General features: G+C 34.9%; 1 protein-coding gene across 2 annotated transcripts; it reads left to right on the forward strand.

The window, feature by feature from the left end:
- Nucleotides 1-1,301: 1,301 nt before the first annotated feature.
- On the forward strand, nt 1,302-26,695 carry LOC128999716 (eukaryotic initiation factor 4A-I-like). 2 transcript variants are annotated; one of them, XM_054426361.1, is made up of 11 exons: nt 1,302-1,435; nt 10,576-10,687; nt 13,665-13,812; nt 19,719-19,828; nt 20,292-20,457; nt 21,466-21,575; nt 21,941-22,049; nt 22,546-22,718; nt 24,017-24,186; nt 25,773-25,938; nt 26,621-26,695. In XM_054426361.1, exons 1-10 carry the CDS (start codon nt 1,410-1,412, stop codon nt 25,915-25,917), a joined length of 1,269 nt encoding a protein of 422 aa, XP_054282336.1. In that variant the 5' UTR covers nt 1,302-1,409; the 3' UTR covers nt 25,918-25,938; nt 26,621-26,695. The 2 variants fall into 2 exon arrangements, with proteins under 2 accessions (XP_054282336.1, XP_054282335.1); XM_054426360.1 differs by having other exon boundaries at nt 25,773-26,695.

The raw sequence follows: 26,695 nt of genomic DNA on the forward strand, positions 1-26,695 counted from the left end.
CCCATAGTAGTCCCATATGTCCTGAGAATGTCCTGAAGGCTACCCTGGGATGACCTCGGATGTCCTACGGATATGCGTGTGAGCTTATCCGTAGGACATCCCCGGGCGGGGACATTACGCATTCCAGTGGATATCCTGGGATATCCCAAGTTGACCATAGGACCACTATGGGATATCTTGCATATCCTGTCGCAATATCCGTGGGATGTCCTGAGGAGAAAGTGTGCTGTCTGGGAGGCTAGTTGTGGAGTGCGGTATCCAAAGTTATGTCTGTGTCTAGTGTGGTAACTGTGTTGTAAGATTGGAAAAAATTAATAATTTCCTTATTATTCTTAATAAGTAATAGTGTTTTGATGAACAGTTGTCAAATGTTTAAAACTGGGAATTCGGAAAAAAGTAAATTTGTTGAATAATGTTTGGCTTTTTAAGAATAATTTTGATTAGGGTTTTCTGCGTTACGTTTTCTGACATCAGATACACCGTCCCACGCTAGTACGCCATACTGCAACACAGACTGCACTTATGCACAATAAACACATCTGCAGACTGCAGTGATCAACCGTTAACACACGGCATAGTTGTTGATAAAAGGCGTAGACCAGTTTCCTCAATCTTTGTCTACTATACTACAACACACGCAGTTGTTTTCTTTCAGTTCAGGGGTATTTTCAGTCGTGCTTGCACTTTATTGGCATGACCTATTCACCCTACTCCTACTGCTGCATTACTGCCCGGGCGTTCCCGCGACGACTTGGAACAATGTTACTTCGCTGTCCACGTTGGGATGTTCTCTGTCTGGAGGCCACAGGCAACTCAATATCATGGAGTGCACGTACGTGTATACTCAATGGTGTAGTTTAAGAGCTTCGTTCGCTCTGATCAATAAATAAAATTAGGATTTGAAGTAGTAGGTATATACATAAAATGGCCGGTAACAAAAATTCCAAAAGGATACATCCTTAAATTTAATGATGATTAGAATTCTGACCAATGTTCTTTTATTAGGTGATGATAAAATTTATTCTTGTTTTAATTAAAAACACAAAAACTCATATAGTGTATACTCGTGAGGAATGAAATATTTCGTCTTGCCGCAAAAGTCTCACTCTTCAGTCTTCACTCTTCTCAAATCCGGATTTTATTCCGCTACAAAAGTAGATCTATTGTTTTTTAATTAAAATACAGGTAGAAATTAATGTGATACTATTTAAATTTACCCACGGAAGACCACAATTATTAAAAAGTTGAATAATTTCAAATAACAGTTGAGTCCGCGTTTAAAAATTAATAATATTAAGTTGATACTGCGTATGAATAAAGCAAAAACGTGATTCACCATCCTCTGAACGTAAAGTGTCTGTGACTGCCCACCCAAAGTCCTTTTCCTCTGCTTTATAGCAAGTGAAACGATGTCGGTAAATTCTGGTGAAAGAAAGTAAGTGTTTTTAGTTATTCTTAATCGTTATTTGAAATGCAGTTTGATTTTTTATATGTTTAAACTTAAAAGTTAAATTTCTCATAGCGCTGTTTGTGATTTAATGTTGAATTATAGCTCAAAATCTAGATATAAGTTGCGGCGGGTTGCGGGTCCCTCCTAGATTTGCCAACATGGCGTGGCTCCTATTATAAAAGAAAAATGTGTGGTTGGAAATGATATTAATCAGGATAATATGCTTTGTCTTTAACCATCGGCCAACCATCAACCTTAGATGTGATGAATACATACGCTAGTCCTTAACTCTTATTGTGTCTGAGTTTGCTGTCAGGTAACCCGGTAGAAATGTGGAATCTTAACAGGCTTAACTTGCCCTAGACCTTATCCCTAGCCTAAGTTAGCCGACAAGTAAAACTATAAGTCAAATCTGATTAACTTATAAATGCTAGCCAATTGGCATATTTTTGCTGGCTTTTCAATTGATCTAAGTTAGGCGGATTGTTAACTTAAAACTTACTAGCCTAGGCCTAAGTTACCTAGGTTGGTTAATAAACAGTTTGGCTGCACTTTGCTTGACGTCCTACACTCATTCGATTGGTTTTTTTCGTTTCGATATTTTCATTCGATTCTTTCATTCGATATATCGTTTGGTTAGTTAGGTTAGGTTAACCTTACCTAACTAACCAAACGATATATCGAATGAAGCAATCGATATATCGATCAATATTTTCATTCGAATGAGTGTAGGACGTCAAGTAAAGTGCAGCCAACAGTTTGGCTTAAGTTAGGTCCTAAGTTAGCTTAGCGTAAGCTGGTTTCTGTCTGTTTATTAATCTTTAGGCCTACACTTTTGGATCACTTAAGAAGGTTTAGCCTATCTTAGGTTAGGCTGTTTGTTTCAAGTGTGTTTATCCCTCCTCCGGGTGTCATGTCAAATATTTGTTGATGTCACACGATATTTGGCACAATGCAGAGTTTTACATAAAAATTCATAAGTTAGGCCTAAAAGATTTACTTAGCCCTCCAACTGCTAGTTATATTTGCCCTTGATGCTAAGCATTTTTTAGGCAATTTGCGGCAATCAAAAAAAAAATTAACAATAAAGTTTAACCCTCCCAGTGTTACTTGACGAAAATTCGGCAAGCACCACACTTTGTATAGTGTTACTTGCCGATTTTTCGACAAGCAGACATCGTTTACGGCGAAGGCTCTATAACTGACTGAATCGGATTGAACTGGATTGAGTTAGGTATCGTTCTTTCCGTAATATTCTAAGCTTTCTGCAGAGGTCTGTCTCTAAGCGCTATTCATTTTAGTTCCGAAAATATTGTAGCAGACAGCTGACGTGCGTGTATTTGTAAACAGCTAGGTTCCCCCGGACCGATGACTGATGTGTTTTATTACGTTTATCATTGTTTTAGTGTTAAAAATCAAAAGTAGTGATTTACGTGGTGCATTATAAGAAGATTTAAGTGGTTTTGAAGTGCTGGTTGATGATCCTGAAGAAGTAGGTAGTGATATTGATGTAAATTATCAGCCAGATTCCTAGCTATGGTTAGGCTATGCATTCTTAGCTAAACGCTATGTACTGAAATCAGTTTTTTGCCCATAACTTATTTATTTGCAAATATACTTCCTTATATTATTATATATTTGTAATCCTCATAAAATTTAGAACAAAGTGGCTATTTTCAAATATTTATAGGCCTATAATTTATACAATTTCATTGAGCGCGAACTTATCTTTTTTTTGAAAATTTTCGAAATTATATTTTTTTTACCTAAAAATTTTTTTTTTGGAAAAAATGTTCCTTATGTTTTATATATAATATTGAAGCCCATGATTTTCCAAACAAAATGGTATATAGAACATTAGAATTAACATCGTTTTAAGCTTCTCAGATCCGTTTTAATAAAACCTTGCAAATGCGCCAAAAATAGGTGGACATTAAGGCCTAAACTATGGACACTTGGAGGGTTAAAAATTAAACAAACCATAACATAACTTATTATATATTTTCTTGTTCAGTATAAAATTATCTACGAAAACATACCATATTAACTTATTGCATGGTTATGTTTCTTTAAAAATATTTTTAAAGATGTAAACAAACAAGATGTATAAATTTGTTTTCATTTTGTAACTTTGCACATCATAAAAATAAAATTATTTTGCTCTGAACTAAAATTGAAAATAGCCATTTTGTAGTGAATTTAAGTTATAGCCTAATAAGGAACAAGAAAATATATACTTTTAACTTATAGGCACAAAAAATAAAAAATAAAATATTATATCTCATTTATATAGGCTACAGAAACCCTCACCCAAGGATCAAGAGTAGGCATAGGCCTAGGCCTAGGCCTAGGATTCGTACGTTTTCATTACCAACACCAAACAAATCTTCGTCAGGATCACTAAGATCCTCACTAAAATACACACAGAAGTCACTACTATCCATTATTTACTTAAAAACACTAATTAAATACATTATAAACCGCTTTGGATTACATAAACAAACAGACTTGGTAACTACGCAGGTTAGCACTGTTTGTAGACAGCAGACAGCTGGCGCGACGATGTCAATTTTGCAAGTCGTTTTACAAAGCAGCCAGTTGGGTTAAAGCATTAGAGAGAGGTATCGGGAGAAAGCCTGAAATCTGACGTTTACGGAGATACCAAACTCAATTCAGTTTCTTGTATACCGGAACGGAGTGAAGTAGATTAAACGACACCTTACGTATCGACTCGCTCGAGTCGACTAGCAGCTGGCCGGGGTGTGGCAATCGACTCACCCGCGTCGATCAGCAGCTGGAGGGTTAAAAATTAGAATTCATAAGTTAAGTTAAATCTGGGGGTACTTACAGATAATAAGTAGGCTAGTCCACAGAGAAGTAGCCTAAGTTAAGATGTACAATAAGCTTGTGGGACAACCACTCATTTTTAGCTCTGGTAACTTATGGTGGGACGGAATACTTTTACCAAGGAAGGAAGAGCCTGTAGGCGATCGCCACATAGCATTTTGTACAGAAGAGGTAGCGTACAAGTTCTTCCTTTAGCGTGAGCGCTGTAAGTTAGTATGTAATGGCAAGGGGTGAAAGGAGAGCTGAAGGGGACGATGAATAGAATTTGCTCTAGATACCACTTAAACGTGCCATTGAATGTGTCCTCTGCAATTTACTTCTCTGTGGCTAGTAGCCTATAATAAGTTATTTCAATGACAGTGAGTGGTTACAAATGAAAACAAACTCTTACAGCAGTTTTGAGTATCAGTAACTTATTGGTAGTGATTCCAAAGGCCTTAAATCTGTGGGATCAAATCAAATAAAATCAAAGCTTTTATTTTCCAATAGACATTACAAATGCATGTGGAATGGCCAATGAAGGTATTAGGCTATGTTGGATCATTTAATAGATATTGACATTTTTATAGTTAAAGTCAAGTTTAAGGTAGTAATGGCGAAGAATATTGTACGCCACCACTCGTCCAAAATATGCTTAACTTATCGTAATTTCACGGTTCTGACTACATCTGTCCAGTAACTTGAACTCCTTTTTCCACACTAGTAACCTAATATATTATTTAATTCAGATGCTAACTTAACATTATTTTTTATTTTAAGGTTTGTTTAGGCCTAGATATTGTCCAGTATCATTTAAGAACTCTTCAACCAGATTTATTTGGTCAAGGTCAACCACTTTTACTCAGTAGGCTGTTGGCCTGTTTGGGCTAGTTAGCCTTGCAATGACCTTGGAAACCACAAAGTCGTCAAAACTGAAGTCAAACCTTTGTAATAAGCCAACTAATTCTTGTTGTTTGTATTATTATATTCATTATAGCCTACTACTGTACCTTAAGTTTCAAAATTGTCTGAGGCTTAAGTGTAGGCTACCTGTTGCTCAAATTCCAGCAATTGCGAAATATTACAGGAGTTATTTTAAAACAAATAGGCCTAACTGTAATAATTTCCGATGACTTTAAAAAAGCTACAAATAATCACCTAAAAAAATAAATACCTATAATCAAAATGTCTTGTAAATATGTTATAATTTTTCAAAAGCTGATCTTGTTTTGTAGTGTTTCCTACACATATTTCCCACTCATAACCCATTAGGTTGTCCATAATAGCAATTATAAATAAAAAAAAAACATTTTCTATTTCTTCTACTTGGTGTTCTATGACTTTCTTATGTTTCCATAGTTTGCAAATTGGTTCTTTTAATGATTGCTCAAGAAATGCAGCACAGTATTAGCCTAATTCAGTTTTCTTTTTAGTTTATCAAATCATCCAGGCTTTCTCGCTTTTTTTCCATTTTAATATTTACTACAACCCAAATTCAAATAGTAGGCTAAATATTTCATTTCAACAAAGTCAGTAAATGTTTTTCAGCACACGTTTCCTTAAATTGCAACTAAATATAATAACAGCAATTAAATAATCCAGCTGATCATAATGTAAACAAATATGTTCTTCATTAGGATAACATGGGAACTTAAAAATCCACTGGGACATCCCCAAGGGTATTTTTCAAAACCCTAGGTCAGTTTGCAAATCTCCACACCTAGATGAACATTTTGGTATATTACTTAAATGTGGGGTTAAATCTTAAAACAAAAAAGCCTCTTTGTTCACAAAGTTTCATGTAGCGTATTAATAATGAAGATTTTAAAACTGCTTTAAGTCCTGCGGGACAGGATTTTTTTTGGGACAACATTTATGTTAAGAAATATTTAGCCTACCTACTGTGTTTTTAAGGCAGATATTAAACAATTAGAAATTGTACTATATTGTAAGTTAGGCCTACTTGTGTACAGTTAGACAAATAATGGATAAGTATAAAACATTTAAGCTGTCGTCTTTATTATAGGCTATGTTTTCTCTATTTTGTAGAAGGTTATATAAGACAGCGAAGACTGAGTAAGCGGCCCTATTTCCTGGAACTGAGTTGACTCAAAGTACGAATTGGCTCTTTTAACTAGGTAGCGTTCGCAGACGGTCCACAAAATTGAGCGGAGTCATCAGGGTATTATAATGCCATTGACCCCCACCATAAAGCGTCAATAATATTTTTACCTAGAATTTCAAATAGACTAAAGATTGTGTGGAGATAACTTTTAATGATTGGTCAATTAATTTCAATGAATGTGAACTTCAAACTAAAAGTCAATAATTTATAAATAAAAATACTTTTTAAAAATGCAAAAAAAAGTAGAAAATAATTTATAAATATGTTGAGAGAATAAATACTTGTAAGATTTAAAACAAAAAACGTGGGGCGGATGCTAATTTACAATTAAAATCACCTATTGAACTATTACGATCTATCGCATGCGCCCTACGTTTTTCGTTTTATATCCTAAGTATTTATTCTCTCATCATAGGCTAACTTATTTATAAATTATTTTCTACTGTTAAGTGTGTTTAAAAACGTGGCATTTTTTAAAAGTTTTTTTATTCATAAATTATTATCTACTTTTTAGTCTTTTACTTCATGGTAACATGCAATGTGTAAATATTATGTTAAATCTATTTTATCTGGCCTGTTAATACATAACCAAAACCTTATTATCTGTAATCAGATGTTTTATCTTTACTTTAAAATGCTTGCTTTATATTTTTAGAATATCTCGGGAGCAGAACCTTAGGCTACTGTATCTCTTAACCTCTGCTCTTCGAACTGTCAAATTTAAGTATTTACAGCCGACTTAAATTAATAGATATATTTACATTCTTTTAAAATGTAAACATGAAAAATTTGGAAGCCCATGGGGCGTAGCCCAAGGGAAATATGAAAATTAAATTATATATTATTGCATTGTCACCCATTTGTGAGCTAGTATGTTTCAAGTCTCTAGCTCATCGGGAACTTCGTTTATAATTGATTTCAAAATTTAAACGAGCTAATAAAAACAAGCCTATGGGGCGTAGCCCAAGGGAAGTATGAAAATTAAATGATATAATATTGCATTGTTATCCATTTGTGAGCTATGTTTCAAGTCTCCAGCTCATCGGGAAGTTAGTATAAAATTGATTGCAAAATTTGTACTAGACAAAAAAGCGAGCTATAATAAACGTTTTAAAAATCGTCATAACAGTGACACCAAATGTTTATCTTTCTTTTTCACCTTCTTTTGGAAATCCTAGGTCGAAAAGTAGTCCATATATCGTTCGGGCTGGCTCACTGCAACATACAATTCCCTAACAACATAATTTCCGAGTACCGAATTCTCTTTGGTCATTATCAATAACTGCTTGGTTTAGAGTCATGCCTTGCAATTTGTGAAAGGCAAGTGTCAATAAAAATGGTTTTCGAGTACCTACATTTAATGCCACGTTTTACAAATTTAGTTACAATAGCGACAATCGGTAGGTACCAAATTATTGTATGATGTGGATCCTCTATAATTACTAAATTCAACGAATACACATAAAAGCTGCATATTCAAATGTGATAAGACTATTTCAAGTTTGTATAAAATATATGGACAGTGCCAATAGCACCATAGACTAATTCTACATTGGTCAAAAGTTTGTGGTGTTACATGACTCTACATCCTTTGGCTAATCTGAGGATGTTTTCAAAAGATTGGCATTCATCGGAATTCAATATTGCGGTTATTGAAGGATTGTTTATGACACAAATTAATGCTACAGAGCTATGCAGCTAAGCCATTTCATTAAGGGTGTCAGTAGCCATGTTAGGACTCTTTTTTTCTTGCCATGATACGAAGAGCGTTGTATATTTCTAAGATTTTGTTAGTAGGCCTATTATTTATATGAATCGTAAAGAAAAGAATATAATCTTCCTCTTTTATTGTTCCATGAGCAATATTAGTAAGAGCAATACGAAAATGACTGATCTTCGCCAGATTGACTCATAGGTAGTTTTTAGTTGGAAATTGTTTTGAATGTGTTCGTATGCAAAACATTCATGTGATACCACTGATTTGAAAGATAATCAGGCATGAATAAAGCTCTATCCTGCAACGGTAGTAGCTGAGTCATACCACCACACAGATACACAATAAGATCACCAAACACTTAACCCTCCCAGTGTTACTTGACGAAAATTCGACAAGCAGCACACTTTGTGTAGTGTTACTTGTCGATTTTTCGACACGCAGACATCGTTTACGGCGAAGGCTCTATGACTGACTGAATCGGATTGAACTGGATCGAGTTAGGTATCGGTCTTTCCGTAATATTCTAAGCTTTCTGCAGAGGTCTGTCTCTAAGCGCTATTCATTTTAGTTCCGAAAATATTGTAGCAGACAGCTGACGCTGCTGACGTGCGTGTATTTGTAAACAGCTAGGTTACCCTCGGACCGATGACTGATGTGTTTTATTACGTTTATCATTGTTTTAGTGTTAAAAATCAAAAGTAGTGATATACGTGGTGCATTATAAGAAGATTTAAGTGGTTTTGAAGTGCTGGTTGATGATCCTGAAGAAGTAGGTAGTGATATTGATGTAAATTATCAGCCAGATTCCTAGCTATGGTTAGGCTATGCATTCTTAGCTAAACGCTATGTACTGAAATCAGTTTTTTGCCCATAACTTATTTATTTGCAAATCTACTTCCTTATATTATTATATATTTGTAATCCTCATAAAATTTAGAACAAAGTGGCTATTTTCAAATATTTATTGGCCTATAATTTATACAATTTCATTGAGCGCGAACTTATTTTTTTTTTGAAAATTTTCAAAATTATATTTTTTTTACCTAAAAAAATTTTTTTTTTTAAATGTTCCTTATGTTTTATATATAATATTGAAGCCCATGATTTTCCAAACAAAATGGTATATAGAACATTAGAATTAACATTGTTTTAAGCTTCTCAGATCCGTTTTAATAAAACCTTGCAAATGCGCCAAAGATAGGTGGACATTAAGGCCTAAACTATGGACACTTGGAGGGTTAAGCCTAATCTTGGTCGTCAGGTTTCGCTTGACGTATGATAAGCGTTTGTCGATCATTGCTGGTAGCCTCTGCCCACACATAGCTATTGCATTGCAAACTACAACATAAACTTTTAGAACAAAATCTGAAGATTTAGTTTATTTTCCCCTGTAGTTAGGCTACCTAATTAAAATGTTGTAGGCTATATTCAATCTTAGTGCTGAGTGAAATGTTTGGCCATTAACATTAGAAGCAGCACAATCAGTGCATACGAGAACACTGCGTCGCCATAGGTTGAGAATTTTTTAACGCCATATAGATGTTAGCACTCACTGATATGGTCTTCATCGCCATGCAGAATTTGAAAATAATTGCTTCAACCGTCTAGGAGTTTGCATATTACGAAATGCATAAGAGTCGACATATTTAAGAGCTTCTTCACCCTGGGATTTGTTCAAATTGAGCTAATCGGTCGCAAATCGCCCATTACCCCCTCAGAGTAGGCTACTCATACTCACTAGATTACAGGATAGAGGATAAACAACAACAATTTTGAGGTTGGAAAAGGAGTGAATAAGAAAAGAAACTATAGTTTAGGGACAATTTATTAGCTAACTAGCTAAAAAAAAAAATAATACATAGTTAGGCCCACAATCTCGTCATGAAATTCTCCCGTTTCCGGCGCTTCAAAAAAATAATCTCGAAAAAATGTTGAAGTTTCGGGGTCTTATCCATCACTAACAGAATGCTTTTTGTTTGTTAACTAGCCGCTAGGTATTTTTTGTCTTTTGTAAGGGAATGGTCCAAACCCTGGTCTTGCTGCTATTCAGGATCTATTAGTAGATCTTATGTCAGATGGCACCATTAATTCATAGCCAAAATGACTCACATCTAAGTTAACTTTTAATCAAGAATTTGGGTGTGTTGTTGGCCTATTGGTTAGCGTCTCGGACTTAGGTGCGGAAGGGACGGGTTCAATTTGTGGCACACCCACTAAACTTAATTCTGAAGTTGACCTCTTTTAAAATGAAAATGCCACTGGTGTGAAGAAAAAGAATCATTCTTGTAATCGAACCAGCAACCTTAAAACTTGTCATCTTCTTTGTCTCAGCTTCCGGCCTAAGTTGCTTAAATCTATCTTGTCCCTCTAGTCTCAAGTTCTAACTAAAAGGGTTTCTCATTAATAATTCACAACAGTTGACTGCTTCGATTCTAAGCTTAACTTGTTTTGTTGCAGGGGTGAAGAGTGGACCGGAGATCCTAAGAACGGCCCGGGAGATGAGAAGCCAATGTATGATGGACCTCCAGGCATGGAGCCTGATGGCATCATCGAGTCAAACTGGGAGGAGGTGAGAATGTTTGAAAATAGGGACCTACTTTCATTTGTTTGTAAGAAACCATTTGTTAGGGCCCCTTGGTTTGGTAACCAACTACAGCAATGTTGTTGTGTTACTAATTTACTATGTTACCTTGAACCTTGTACGTAAGTGATGCTTTTAAAAACTTAGGCCTAATCAGGATGTCTAGTCACTGAAGTGGTGTGAAGTGGTCACTGGTGTCTGGTCAGGGTGTCACTGAAGTCATGCAAGTCACTGATTTTACAACGAGGTCACAGATGACTCTGAAAAGTAACAGATTTTTATTTTAAGATTCCAAAAGTCACGGAAAAAACTGGGCCTGACTTAAATACGTTTATGTTGATAAACTTATCAACATAAACTTATTTTAAACCCTGTTTTTATTGATAAAAGAACTTTCCTTAACAGGTCTTTAAACTTTACATTCCCTAACAGGAGATTTGTTGAATTTCTAGTGCCAAGTTCAGGTGACAGGGTTGTGACAGGGTTGTCAGGGACCGGGAAATTCCGGGAAAATCGAGAATTATGCCTGAAAGTGGTATTATTCGGGGGTTTTCGGTGAATATAAACTATTATCATTATGTTCGAGGAATTTTATGGTTCTAACAACTTTGAGCCAATTTATAAAAAAAAAATTGTAGTGAATGTATATTTACGGAAGATTCAGATTAGAAATTAACCAGTCCAAAATAAAACCAGGGTGTCTAGTAGTCGGGAAAGTCGGGAATTAGTATTGAATTTCAAAATGGTCTTGAAAAGTCGGGATTTAGTCTTAAATTTGATTTCAAAGTCGGGAATTTTCATGATTTTGCCCCGATTGTCGTCTTGCGTTTACGTAACCTCAAAAGCCAATGATGATGTCTACACGGCCTCGGGAAATGTTCACGATTTTGCCGCGATAGTGGACGACGACGATGACGTTTCCGAAACCACGAGAGACGACGATGACGTTTCTGTGACAGCGGGAGACTACGATGACGTTTCCGTGACCGCGGGAGACAACAATGATGCCTACACGGCCGCGGGAAAGGTTCATGATTTTGCCGTGATCGGGGACGACGACGATAGCGTTTCCGTGACCGCGGGAGATGACGGTAATGTCTAAACAGCCGCGGGAAATGTTCATGATTTTGCCGCGATCGTGGACGACGACGATGGCGTTTCCGTGACCGCGGGAGACGACGATGATATCTGCTCGGCCGCGGGAAATGTTCATGATTTTGTCACGATCGCGGACGACGACGATGATGTTTCCGTGACCGCGGGAGATGACGATGACGTTTCCGTGACCGCGGGAGACGACGATGATGTCTACACGGCTGCGGGAAATGTTCATGATTTTTCCGTGATCGCGGACGATGACGATAACGTTTCCGTGACCGCGGGAGATGACGGTGATGTCGAAACAGCCGCGGGAAATGTTAATGATTTTGCCGCGATCGCGGACGACGACGATGACGTTTCCGTGACCGCGGGAGACGACGATGATATCTGCTCGGCCGCGGGAAATGTTTATGATTTTGTCACGATCGGGGACGACGAAGATGACGTTTCCGTGACCGCGGGAGATGACGATGACGTTTCTGTGACCGCGGGAGACGACGATGATGTCTACACGGCCGCGGGAAATGTCCATGATTTTGCCGTGATCGCAGACGATGACGATACCGTTTCGGTGACTGCGGGAGATGACGGTGATGTCTAAACAGCCGCGGGAAATGTTCATGATTTTGCCGCGATCGCGGACGACGACGATGACGTTTCTGTGACCGTGGGAGATGACGATGACGTTTCCGTGACCGCGGGAGACGACGATGATATCTGCTCGGCCGCGGGAAATGTTCATGATTTTGCCGCGATCGCGGACGATGACGATGACGTTTCTGAGACCTCGGGAGACGACGATGATGTCATTGATGTCTACAAGGCCGCGGGAAATGTTCATGATTTTGCCGTGATCGCGGACGACGACGATCACGTTTCTGTAACTGCTGCAGTCAATGATGATGTCTAAACGTACGGTACGTGGAAGATTTCATGATAAAAAAAACCAAATTTGCTAGTTAGAACTTTTTATTGCTGCATTATTTCTTTACTTGAAAACACCACATTATCATAAATACTACTTTATGACAAAGACAGGGGTTGGTGTAGTATTATTCAGAAAATTTGGTTAAGCTATACAAATTGGTATCGGTATCAAGAATCGAGAATCGATACATTTTGGTATCAACACCCACTAATTGTTGAAAAAACTAGTCTTGAAAAATCTGGAATTAGTCTTGAAAAGTCTGGAATTAGTCTTGAATTTTATAATGGAAATAAACTAGACACCCTGTAAAACGTACACAGTTATTGAAATTTTAAGATTCAAAGTTATTCCTTTAACACCATATAATGGTATCGTGTTTAGACTCATTTTTATTGTATAAATTAGGAGATTTAAAAAATTACAAAACCATAAACGTCCAGAACAAAATTTAAAAAAAAGTTTTAGAGTGTACTAGAGGGCTAAGTCAGCCAGGTAAAAAGGCTGGACCCTGATGCGTGAGAAATGAAATGAAATAATATTTTATTTCCCATTAATTATAGGCCTACATAAGTACATTGTATTTTTTTTACTTAAAAATAATACAGCAAACATTACTATCTAGGTAACAAAACAAAAATTAAACTGTAGAAATAAAGCAAACAAAAGTGTAAAAAAATACCTTCTATAACAAAGGAAAAAGTCTACATAGGCAGGCCCTAACATAACCCATAGTAGGAAGTGTTGTGTGTAGTAGGAAGTGTAGTAGGAAGGTTGTAGGAAGTGTTCATACTGTGTGCCTATAAGTGAAATTTTAGTTGCTGTTCAATTTGCTATTGTAAAATACATCCTCTCTTTTAGAATCTTATGATTGCTATGTTAATTTTGAACCGTAAATGAAGTGTATTGATTTTACAAACGAGTGTATTATACCTACAGGTGGTGGATAACTTTGACGACATGAATCTCAAAGAAGAACTCTTAAGAGGGATCTATGCATATGGTTTTGAGAAGCCTTCTGCTATTCAACAGAGGGCCATCATGCCATGTGTCAAAGGTCATGATGTCATCGCTCAAGCGCAATCAGGTTAGATATAGTTTTGTTAGAGTATGCTTTCAGAAAGCTCCCGGATATCCCTGATCTCCAGGAAAAAATGCAAAATATTTCTTAGTTCATGTTGTCCCCAAAAATGTATTAATTTTATTTTTTTATAACTTATTTGATATGTAGGCATACTAAATAATAGTAGGCTATGCCTAGGGTACTACAAAATAATTGTTTAATGATTAGCTGTTTAAAGTCTTATTTTCCCCATATACATAGTAGGCCTATATAGAGAAAGTATTGGTTTCGTCAACATTTTTGTGATTTGAGTGGATATATCGGTTTTGGGTCTCCCTTGACCCAAAGAGGAAGTGGTTTTCGAAGTGATGTCTGTGTGTGGATATGTACAGAGCTACAGACCACACCTGTCGTCCGATTTTGATGAAATTTGGTACGTAGATAATAATCCATTATATCTCCAGGAGTTTTTATTTTTTTATTTTTTCAAGACTTACTTAAATGGTGATTTAGTATGTCATAGGGTCAGTCCATGTCAAATCAACACACCTATTTTACCTCACCATCTTAGATTTTGATGAAATTTGGTATATAGGTTACCTTTATGAAGACTAAACAAAATACCAAATTTCAGCTCAATATCTCAACCCGTTCCCAAAATACGGCCATTTGAAATTTTCAAAAAACGGTCAAAATCGCGCTGCGGTAAAACTTTAAAATAGTCATAACTCTTCTCCTGTTTAAGCTAGAAACATGGGAGAGGTGTCATTGTTTAGCCCTTTTTATGCCCTTTCTAATGATATACAACACATAATAGGTTATGAAAACAAAAATTTTGTCAAATTCAAAAATAAATTTTCGAAATCAAATATTTGAAAAACACATATTTTATTTTTTTCAAAAAAATATATTAAGTTGGTTATATTATCCCTAATGTGTACACCAAGTTTGGCTATGGGATTGCAATGGGTTCATGGTTAAAATAATGTTTTATTAGTGGTGGTTTTTACTACATCAACGCAATTTAGGTTAAAATAAAATAAAAATCTCATTAAAAAAATCTGGGTGGATAAAGATCCATAGGAAAATAGGTATAATATCAATGTTACCAGTTATTAACTAATTGAAATTAACTAACTGGAAAAACCTACAAAGTATATCCATCCCTTGTAAATATTCTTAAAATAATAACATGATAAAATACCCCCGCCGCAGCAAATCTGCAGACTAAGCGAATTTCCATTTCCCTGAATGGATTTACACTAAAATGTCTCCTTAAAAATATCACATTTATTCCCTATTTAAAAAGAATCAGTTTAAAACATACTTAGGTTTGCTGCAACAGGGAGGGTAAAAGTGTTTTTTATGTAAAATGTTAATAGTTGGTAAGAAATAAAAACATTTTCCAAATTTGGGCAAAATATGTTAATAAACAAGCAAACTACAACAGTAGGCCTACTTATTCTCCATAAGAATAACATAGAAATTTTAAATTTACAATTTTTTGGAATTTTTTCCGTAACTATTAGGCGCATTATAACGCTTCAATATACTAAATTATTTGTTTTTTTAAGCTCTACAAAATAGTTTAAAAAGAAATTGCAAAATTTTATGTTTTTTGGGTCAAAAATGGGGAAAACCCATTTTTACCCCATAAAAGCCCCCATAAACCCCCGTTCCCATGGTCCGATCATGCTGGTTCGCGAACTCGTTCGAATAAACTTAGGTTTACACGTTTGTACCAAATTTCATCAAAATCGGATCATTTTTGCTCGAGTTATTGCGCTAACGGACACACATATATATATATATATATATATATACCCCCGTCGCAGCAAACCTGCATACTAAGCAAACTTCCATTTACCCGGCTTGATTTCTACTAAAATATTCCCTATAAATTTTCAGATTTATTTCCTATTTAAATAACATTAATTTTAGTGAGTAGCCTAGTAAGGTTTGCTGCTACGGGGAAGATGTTGAGGTGTGTTTTTTCAATTGAAATATTGATAGCTTAGTATGAAATAAACCAAATTGCCAAATTTGATTAAAATATATCCATAAACAAGCAAACTAGAGCAGTTTATTTATTCTCCATAAAAATAACATGGGAATTTTAAATTTACAATTTTTTTAATTTTCTCCGTAGTCAATGAACATTCAAAAACACTTCAATATACTAAATTATTTGTTTTTTAAAGCTCTTCAAACTGGTATAGAGAGAAATTTAGAAATTTAAAGTTTTTAGGTCAAAAATGAGAAAAACCCATTTTTACCCCATTTTAAAACCCCCCATAAACCCCTGATCCCATGGTCCGATTATGCTGGTTCGCGAACTCGTTCGAATAAATGTAGGTTTACACGTTTGTACCAAATTTCATCAAAATCGGATCAATTTTGCTCGAGTTATCACGCTAACGGACACATATATAAATATATATATATATGAATTTGAACGGATGGTGTTTTTGGCCTCTGGGGACCTCAAAACGAAAAAGTATATCGGTCCCGGGTCTAGGTCTTATCATGAGACCTACGGTAATAGCTTATTTCCTATATGGGAAATTCGCTAAAAATGAATTTTATAAAATTAGCTTAAGGCGTATTTGGATATATTTTTTTGCTTCCGACATTTTTCATTTATATTAATTCATATATTTAATTGCAAGCTGAGTAATACTGTTCCCAGCAATTGTGCCATTATCATCTCTTGTGATATGTGTGCACCACAGACTTTAAATGCAAACTGAACAAACTCTGTAGTGCTAGTGGACTTGAGCTTGTATCAACTTGAAAAACAAGTAGAGACATGAAAACTTCCTACAGGTAGAAACAAGAGATGATAATGGCACAATTGCTGGAAACAGTATTACTCAGCTTGCAATTAAATATATGAATTAATATAAATGAAAAATGTCGGAAGCAAAAAAATATATCCAAATACGCCTTAAGCTAATTTTATAAAATCCATTTTTTTATCATGTTATTATTTTAAGAATATTTACAAGGGATATACTGTAGGTTTTTCCAGTTAGTTAATTTCAATCAGTTAATAACTGGTAACATTGATATTATACCTATTTTCCTATGGATCTTTATCCACCCAGATTTTTTTAATGAGATTATTATTTTATTTTAACCTAAATTGCGTTGATGTAGTAAAAACCACCACTAATAAAACATTATTTTAACCATGAACCCATTGCAATCCCATAACCAAACTTGGTGTACACATTAGTGATAATATGACAAACTTAAAATAATTTTTTGAAAAAAATAAAATATGTGTTTTTCAAAATATTTTATTTTGAAAATTTATTTTTGAATTTGACAAAATTTTTGTTTTCATAACCTATTATGTGTTGCATATCATTAGAAAGGGCATAAAAAGGGCTAAACAATGACACCTCTCCCATGTTTCTAGCTTAAACATGAGAAGAGTTATGACTATTTTAAAGTTTTACCGCAGCGCGATTTTGACCGTTTTTTGAAAATTTCAAATGGCCGTATTTTGGGAACGGGTTGAGATATTGAGCTGAAATTTGGTATTTTTTTTAGTCTTCATAAAGGTAACCTATATACCAAATTTCATCAAAATCTAAGATGGTAAGGTAAAAAATATGTTAAAAGTGTGTTGATTTGATATGGACTGACCCCATAGCAATGTAATTAGTATATTATAGCCCACTAAATTCCTGACTAAAGGGTATAAATTCTATTTCTCTGTAAAAATTAGCCTAAAGTTCGTTATTATAACTTATGTTATAAAAAAAAAAATGGATTTTAGAAAAAAGTCCATTATTGAACAAAATGGTACAAATCCCATTTCTGTAAAAAGTATGACTCAAAATTTATTGTGTAACTTATGTTATTTCCCATAAATACCCTATTTAAAATAACAAAATATAGGATTTAAGGAAAATAGCCAATTTTTATTAAAATTAATGTGTTATGGACGTTATGGTCCTTATAATTCTAAACAAAAATAGTGCAACCCCCGCTGTAACAATTTTGGTCCAAAAGTTATTGTAACTTTTGTTACTTATTTCTATAGAATATCATAGTTACTCCCACTGCTATAGTAGCTGGGAGTTGTGCTGTTAATTAAATTATTTTACTGTAGAAACAAAACTAGCGACTTAAGTCAGCTGACAAATTTGTGTCTTGAAGTAACTTAAACCTAATATATAAATATTTCATTACACTTTTCTGTGACGTAAATTAATTTTACAATAATGCTGCTTCAGGAAACTGTTGCTTAGGCCTATTTTGTTTATATTTGACTGGAATACAAGTTAGGCCTAAGTAACATTGAATAGGTTTTGTTAAATAGAAAAGTCCCAAAAACCTGTTCTTTGTATATGGCGGTTGTTGTAGACCCTAGACTAAGTTTGTAGTTCTTTTGTAAAATTCCAAATAGAGAAATAACAATTTGGTTAAACAAAAATTAGAAGAGTTAATGAAATATGTTGTCTACACAGAATTAATAAAACTGTACTGTAGATAGCACAAGAAGTAAGCTTAAAACCTAATAACTCTTCAAGCAAAATATTTGAAAACTGTAATGAGTTTTATTTTTAAATTTTAAATCTTGGATCTTCAACTTCCTGAAGGTTTGTAATAACACCTCAAATTAAATACAAAAGATAAATAGTAAAATGAATTTTGTAAACAATAATAATAGTAGTTTTACTTTCACTTAACACTAAACCTGCAGGCCCTGTCTGTTAGCTTATACTAGATTGATTTCGGTAAGTTCCATTTAAGAATTTCAATCCCTGGCTGCTAAATATTAAGATTACCAGTTATTTTTAGCTCTTGGGATTTGTGCCAGCTTTCTACAGGCTAAATAAAAGTTTACTACCTCCTACTATTCTTTCTTAGTCTGACTATTGATATTGCAAATGTCAACATACTGCTAAAAAAAAAAAAAAAAAAATAGCTTATTCCCTATAGGGAAATTTGCTAAAAAAAACATAATTCGCCAGTATCACTACTTGATAAAAGAATCATTCCACATTTCAAAGTCCAATCCAAACTCTACTGTAAGCTGATAATTAAATTTAAAAAAAACTATCAATCAACTTTAATTAGTTTCAATCTAAAGCCTACATCCACATAATGAAGGGTAATTTCAAAAAAATATGTGCAAGTATCTTGAAATGTTGTACGTCAACTGTTGTTACTTTAAAAATCCACCTTTTTTTGCGGAAGCCTGCCATTTATTCTAGTGCTAAATTTAGGTCCTTATCTTTATCACTTACCTATTAAAGATGGTTACTAGTACACAGTTAATAATTAATATTTAAACCATTTTTGTTACTGATCATTATTTAGCATTGTATAGCAAAACTTGGCTTCCTTGTGGTTTACGTTTAGAAACTAGATTATACATTTAGAAAATAGAAAAGCAAAAATAATAAATATTTACATTTTTTCTGATATTTCTTAATTTTGATTAATCGATATTCAGGGAATTTTACTTTCCAAGTTTAATACCAACTCTGATTAGACCCCAACATTGTCTTCCGCAATTGCTGCAATATCCTGAACATCTTAACCCGTCGTGATGACGCCATAATTGTATCCTTACAACAACTCCCATAGTTTGGACATAATCATCATTGTCCGCAATCATGGCAAAATCCGAAACCTCTTCTGTGGTTGTGTGGACATTAACATCGTCTCCTGCAAAAACTATTATTGTCCTCACTCGCCATCCCAACAAAAGCGTGAATTTTTCGGTGACGTGATTTCACGGAGCATTCAAAGCTCGGCTTGAGCTCAATTTTCTGTCTTGGCATTAAGTTATCGAGCTCATAGGCAGGCTTGAAGATAAAGCCCCTTGCACATCGCTTTATTAAACCGACTTAATGGTGAAAACTTGTAAGGTTTTATTCCTAGTGATCCTAATTTTGATATTTTTCCAGGTACTGGTAAGACTGCTACATTTTCCATATCCATTCTCCAACAGATTGACACCTCAATTAGGGAGTGTCAAGCTCTCATCCTTGCTCCCACCCGAGAGTTGGCCCAACAGGTAATTTACAATTACTTACACTTGTTACACTTGATAACTAAGTATACTTTCATGATAATGGTGCATGTTCTGAGGAATCAAAACTGAATTAATGTATTTATTCTTGAAATATGTCTTATAAAGTTGCAGAACCTAATATTTGCTATATTTTTAAAATCAAGTCCGCAGCAAGACAAAATGGCAGACCAGGCCTACCTAAACAGCACTAATTCATAATCCGTGCAATGATAATGTAGGCCGCCGGTGCTAACTTACGTTCCAACACACCAACACCACAGCCTTGTATTAGAGGAGGCTATTTAAATGCCCATTATCTTTTCTGTTTTGAACTTAATTTCTTTTGCTTACTGTTACACATCAGGCCATTTTGTATTTTAGAATGGGCAATTTATCAATTTACTAGGATGTCTTTGCACTAGGCTATATCTTGAAACTATTGATTATAATTGAGTTTTAATTTCAGATCCAAAAGGTGGTGATTGCTCTGGGAGATTTTATGAATGCCATGTGTCATGCCTGCATTGGTGGCACGAACGTACGAGAGGACATCAGGAAACTTGAGATGGGAGTTCATGTTGTTGTGGGAACACCCGGTCGAGTCTACGACATGATCAACCGAAGGGCGTTAAGTGAGTATAATCAATACTGATCTTGACAGAGGTTGTTGGAGGCCTACACACTCATTCGCTGTGGTTTCGTGATTACCGGCCACTATCAGGATCCAGAACAGCCAATGCACTGCGTGGATAAGTGCACAGACATTCTAAAATTCCATTTAATCCAATTAGAGAGCCACAGTGTAGCATGTAGGCCTACTGTGTTCCAGCCGGTGATGGCGTAGTTTTACAAGAAAACCACAGGGAGCAGCACTGATATAAATTAATAACAGGTCCACAGTATTGTAAAATGCAAATGTGAAATACCCAAATACACTAACAAACAATATCATGAAACCACAAATGAAGTGAACCATACACTAGTACAATATTATAAACATAAACTCTAAATGCGATCAAACACCATCCTTCTAACATTAATGGCCGTACCAAAATAACCCACGGAATCTTACATTGCTCTTCCCGCCCCTGATGAAGGCTTGTTCGGACTTGACATCTACACACATCTTAGGTAATGTAAACATTTGTCACATATTTTGTCACATTGGTGACGAAGCCGCAGCGCAATGTGCTAGTACTAATGAAATTTATGTGATCAAAATATAAACTGTCAAGTAAAATCGGTAATTGGTTTTTAGTAGGCCTAACCTTTGTAATAATATTACAAAGGTTATTATATGTTCTTTCCATATCCACAAAGGGAAATTTAAATTTTAAAGGTGTTTAAATGCAACTGGAGTGCTTTTAATTATGAAATCGGCTACTATTGTTAATGGGGTAGGAAAAAATCTGAACATTGAAGTAGGGCATGGCTTGTTGCGCACAAGTACTAAATATGATTATTATCATAATGAAGTATTTTGACAATGATCATAATAATTTGGCCTATTTGGATCCATTTGTCTAAATGTAAGTTTGAACACATGATCATCAAACATGTAAACATGTCACTACTAAACCTCTTAAGTTTGGCTAGTTCAAATGAACTTCTGTTTTGTAATTGTTCAATCTTGTTCACAGGGACCAGTAGTATCAAAATTTTTGTCTTGGATGAAGCCGACGAAATGCTTTCAAGAGGGTTTAAAGACCAAATTCACGATGTCTTCAGGACTCTGGGTTCAGAAGTACAGGTTAGTAATTAACTCAAAACAGTTTAAGTTTTTTAAAGATAGTTATTGTAGTTTAAGTAATAACATGTTTTAATCATTGGACAAAAGAGTTTGCCCTACATTTTAGGCCTTCTGATAAAATTGTTTAAACTTTTATTGTTTTGATTGTCTAAGACCAAAGACATTAAGATGAATGTTTTATGCATTCATTTTTCTTAAAGTATTTTAATATAATTTGTGCTGAATTGATTATTCATATGTTTTATCTCTTTTAAATTTATAGTGAAATACCTACATAAGATTGAGAACACAGTTAGTAGTTTGCAAGAATCTAGGCCTAGTTTAAAAACAATACATTTTATAGTTAACCTTAACCATATTTACAGGTCATCTTGCTATCTGCCACCATGCCGATTGAGGTGTTGGACGTGAGCAAGTGCTTCATGAGAGAACCTATTAGGATCCTTGTCAAGAAAGAGGAGTTGACCCTAGAAGGTAAATACTTTGATCATTTGTCATTTTTTTAACTAAATAAAGTACTTTTTGCATACCATAAAAAAAGCTATGAATGTGATGGATAAGTATTTCAGGAAGAATGTGCAGCAAAGCTTGTCAATTAGGCTATTTAAACTGATCATCACTCTAATGCCACAGTAGACAGCACGGTAAATAATAGCTAACTGATGTCTTTGACAGCCACAATTCCTCAGCATATTTGTAACATTGCATTATCTCAGTTATCATGGCACCCTACTCTTGAGGAAAATTAAACCCGAAATTTGTATTATGAGAACACTAAACGCAACGGGGGTACTTACTGTACTGATTTAAGTCTATTAAATATTTTAGTTTAGTATATGAAGAACCATTTGTCAATTAATTCTTGCTTTCGTTTTTAGTTAAATTTTCTTGTGTGAATTCCAAGTGAATTAAGTGTTTATCACTAGTCCACATGTCAATCCCTAATCTTGAATTCTTAACATTATTTCAGGTATTAAACAGTTCTTCGTCTTTGTTGATAAAGAGGACTGGAAACTTGACACCCTCTGTGACTTGTATGACACTCTTAGCATTACGCAAGCTGTAATATTCTGCAACACCAGGCGCAAGGTAGATTGGCTGACAGAAAACATGCACACCCGAGACTTCACTGTTTCCGCCATGGTGAGTAGTGTCTAGGCTAATAAACTGTCACATTTCTAAGATTTATTTTTGGAAAATGGAGACAGGATGATTTCTTGGTTTTGTCTTAAGTGCTTCCTTACCACTGATTCAAACTGTTTTGGAGGTTTTGTCCTTGCTAATACGTTGAAAGCCCTCATAGTAGCCTATCTATGGTAGAAATCTTAAAAATAAGTTACGAGTTTAAAATTGTAGATACAGTCTTTTGAATAAATGAAAATTCTTATTTATTGGAGGCTAATTTTGGACTAATGTTATAATAATATCACTTCATTTAGGCCTAAGTTGTTAACAATTCTCCCTGCACCGCCATACTTCGTGTTACATATGAACAAAGAAGTGCCAATGTTCAGGGTACATTAAATATGTAGACAGGAAACATCAATTTATTTTTTTATTGGTGTGCCGAAAATCTACAAATACTATCATTGAGTTTTAACTAAAGCTATAAGTATTATGTAGACATATTAAAAATTTATCATTTTAGACCCCCATACCCTTAAAACAGATAGATATGTAACTGTCATAAGTTAATAAATAACTCAATGGCAAGTATATCCAATCCAATTGACTTAGGACTTTACTATTTATGATTATAAACAATGCCATAGGCTATAAGATATTTTTATTGGTAGTAAATATTATCTTATACAACGGAATATACTTGTATATACAAATTTCCCTGCACCGCCATACTTCATGTACCACGATGGACAGAGAAGTGCCAATGTTCAGGGTATAGTGACCATATAAACAGGAAACATCAAGTGACATTTCGTTTGGTGTGCCGAAAATTTGCAGACATTCAAATCAAATCCAATCAAAATATCCTTATTTATAATCTTTTAGGATTTTTTGAGAGGATAGCAGGCTTACCTGAATGGGAAAGAGTCCAAACTATCCTCTCAAAAAATCCTAAAAAATCTAGGCCCTTGTGCTCTATGCTACACCCTTATTTATAATCTGTAAGTGATAGGTATAGGCCTACATTGAATAGTGTCAAAATATCCTAAATTACATTTAACATAATTATTTGTAACATAAACTACAGTAGAATCCCACTAAAATCCGACCTCAGATAGTCAGACTCCTCGTTTAATCTGACCGTTCCATTGCCTATCGGTGGTAATGTTATTGGGTGATAACGTGACTATTTGCCTTGGCTGTGTGGAGTTAATCACAGTGTCCCGCAATCACAGCAAAAACTTTTTAAGGAAGTATTACGTAGCCTAAACATAATTGTAAACCAAACTGCTTCTAACTAGCCATTGTTTCTACAGCACGGAGACATGGAGCAGCGAGAGCGAGACTTGATCATGCGTCAGTTCCGTACTGGCTCTAGCAGAGTTCTGATTACCACTGACCTCTTGGCTAGAGGTATCGATGTCCAGCAAGTGTCGTTGGTCATCAACTACGACTTGCCTTCAAACCGAGAGAACTACATTCACAGGTACAGTAATTGTAGCAATCGTCAATAATAACAAACCAATTCCACTGCTCTATCTCCATGTCATCTTAACTAAAATCCCTGATAACGCATCATTATTACCTCCCGCAATCACAGACTGGGACATCATCGTTACCCTCCATTACAGCCAGATTGGGAAAAACTGTGCTATTGGAGTTGTGCGATGCATCAAAATTAACGCCTGCAGAAAATCAATTCAATACCCGCAATACAGGAGCGCCTTGTTGCATTTCCTTTTTTGAAGGCGTTCTTATTTAATTAATTCTTGGCATGTAAATATTGCTTTTACTGTATTACGAATTGTATACAAACTGATTTACCCCTCAATAAGTTGATAAATTTTAAATCTTGCTTAATTCAGAATTAACTATAGCCAACCTAACCAGTTTGACAGAATCAGGGTGACTATTTAAAACCCATAGCCAATGTATTAGAGTCTTCCCTGCACCGCCATACTTTTTGTGCCACAATGCACATATAAGTGCCAATGTTCAGGGAATAGTAAACATGCAGACAGGAAACATCAAAATATTTTTAAATTGGTGTGCCGAAAATCTGCAAACATTTAAAAATTACTGTTAATGAAGGCTGGCACATGGAATTTGAGGTCGTCCCCAATTTTAAATTGTAGTAATCAACCAAAAAGTGAATAGTTTTCCCATTGGCAAAACCTATGTCAACTGTCATACATTGGAGTTTCATTTGAATACCCGATACAAACCCCAATAAATCTCAAAACGAAAACGAAAACTTTACTATCTTAACTCGACTACTGCACCATTGTTTGTGCAAGATTCTCGTTCAAAAAATTCTAGTCTCTTGTACTTGTATCTTTATAGCAAAGTAAGCCTTTGTATTTTAGTTTTCCCTGCACCGCCATACTTTGTGTGCCACAATGCACATATAAGTGCCAATGTTCAGGGAATAGTAAATTTGTGGACAGGAAACATCAAATTATCGTTAAATTGGTGTGCCGAAAATCCTCAAACAATTAATCACAGAATTGAAAATGAGTTAAAATACTCAGTGCTTTAATCTTTGGAGGACTTAAGGTTTTAAAAATTCTGTCGAGCCATATCCTTAAAGGGTCTAGCTTAAAAAGGTATAACATTGTATACTACTTTTATAAGTATAGTCAAAGCCTTTAGTAGGTATATTTTAAACCATATTAGCATAATATGTTTTATTACAGCATGTTAACTTTGTTATTTCTTAAGTAATGTAAATTTACTTCCCTGCACCGCCATACTTCTTGTTCTACTATGAGCAAGGAAGTGCCATTGTTCAGGGTACAGTAAATCTGGAGACAGGAAACATCAAAATGATATTTCAATTGGTGTGCCGAAAATCTCCAAACAAAATTTAGTTTTAAGTCTGTACACAGAATTAGTGTGTTCTCTGCTAGTTTTCTATTTTAGTTGTGAACAGTACCTTACTATTGATATGTGATTTATGCATATGGAGCAAGCTGCCTTATTGAACTAGTTAAGCTACTGTCCAACCAGAATGTATTTTGCCTAACCAAATATTATAATTAATTTGCTAATAACGTAATTATGTTGTTTCAGGATTGGCCGAGGTGGACGTTTCGGCAGGAAAGGTGTTGCCATTAACTTCGTCACAGAGCAAGACAAACGTGTACTAAACGATATTGAACAATTTTATAACACTACGATAGTTGAAATGCCGATGAATGTTGCCGATCTAATCTAGTGACCTAGCCAAGATTATGGTGTGAGTATCGGATCGCGCCGTGTTATATTGTGACGTGTATTTTTGATCGGCCTGCTTAAGATGCGCTCTTGATTCTACTGAGAAAGTGGTTGCTCTTATCCATAATTTCTGAAAAGTGACTTGAAAGGTTAGGGGTGCCCTAACCTCAATACTGAGTGATTTGATTCGTCAATCCTCAACTAAGTCTCCTTGGAGGCATTATTCGGTGTTAATAGGTGTATTGTTTATTGTTAATGTGTATTATGCTTTACATGATGGTACATGAGTGGTATCCTATGTTTATTATACATTACGTTATGTTTTATTATTCCAAACTGGCGATCTTAAAGCTACATTTTTTTGATGTTACAGATCTTTCAATTACTTCAAAATCACCATTGTCTCTCCCTAATAATTTATATTTTGAGTTCTTTTCTTCATTTAGATTAATACCTACGCTTACATTTTGTTGTTTAAGAAAAAGTTTAGTTGGTCTTTGGAAGGGGTTTTTCAATCAAAAACGTTGTAGACGAAAACCTTTAGAAGTGGTTTTAGTGGCTACGGTTTTTTGTATATTATTTAATATAAATAAACATAATAAACAAACGCTTGTTCTATATTGCCTTGACCTCTTGCTTTGTTATAAGGAAATGGTTTGTATACTAGTGTATATTTTTATATTACAATTGTGTTGTATTTACAGGGATTTCTCCCGTTCATCAGTGGAGAAGACATTTCGGAAATAAAGATCAAATCTTTCCAAATTGAAGCTCATCAA

Source organism: Macrosteles quadrilineatus, unplaced genomic scaffold, assembly GCF_028750875.1.
Source record: "Macrosteles quadrilineatus isolate MER2022 unplaced genomic scaffold, UCM_ALF_1.0 Scaffold_8__2_contigs__length_117827958, whole genome shotgun sequence".
In the NCBI taxonomy this organism is placed as follows: Eukaryota; Metazoa; Arthropoda; class Insecta; order Hemiptera; family Cicadellidae; genus Macrosteles; species Macrosteles quadrilineatus.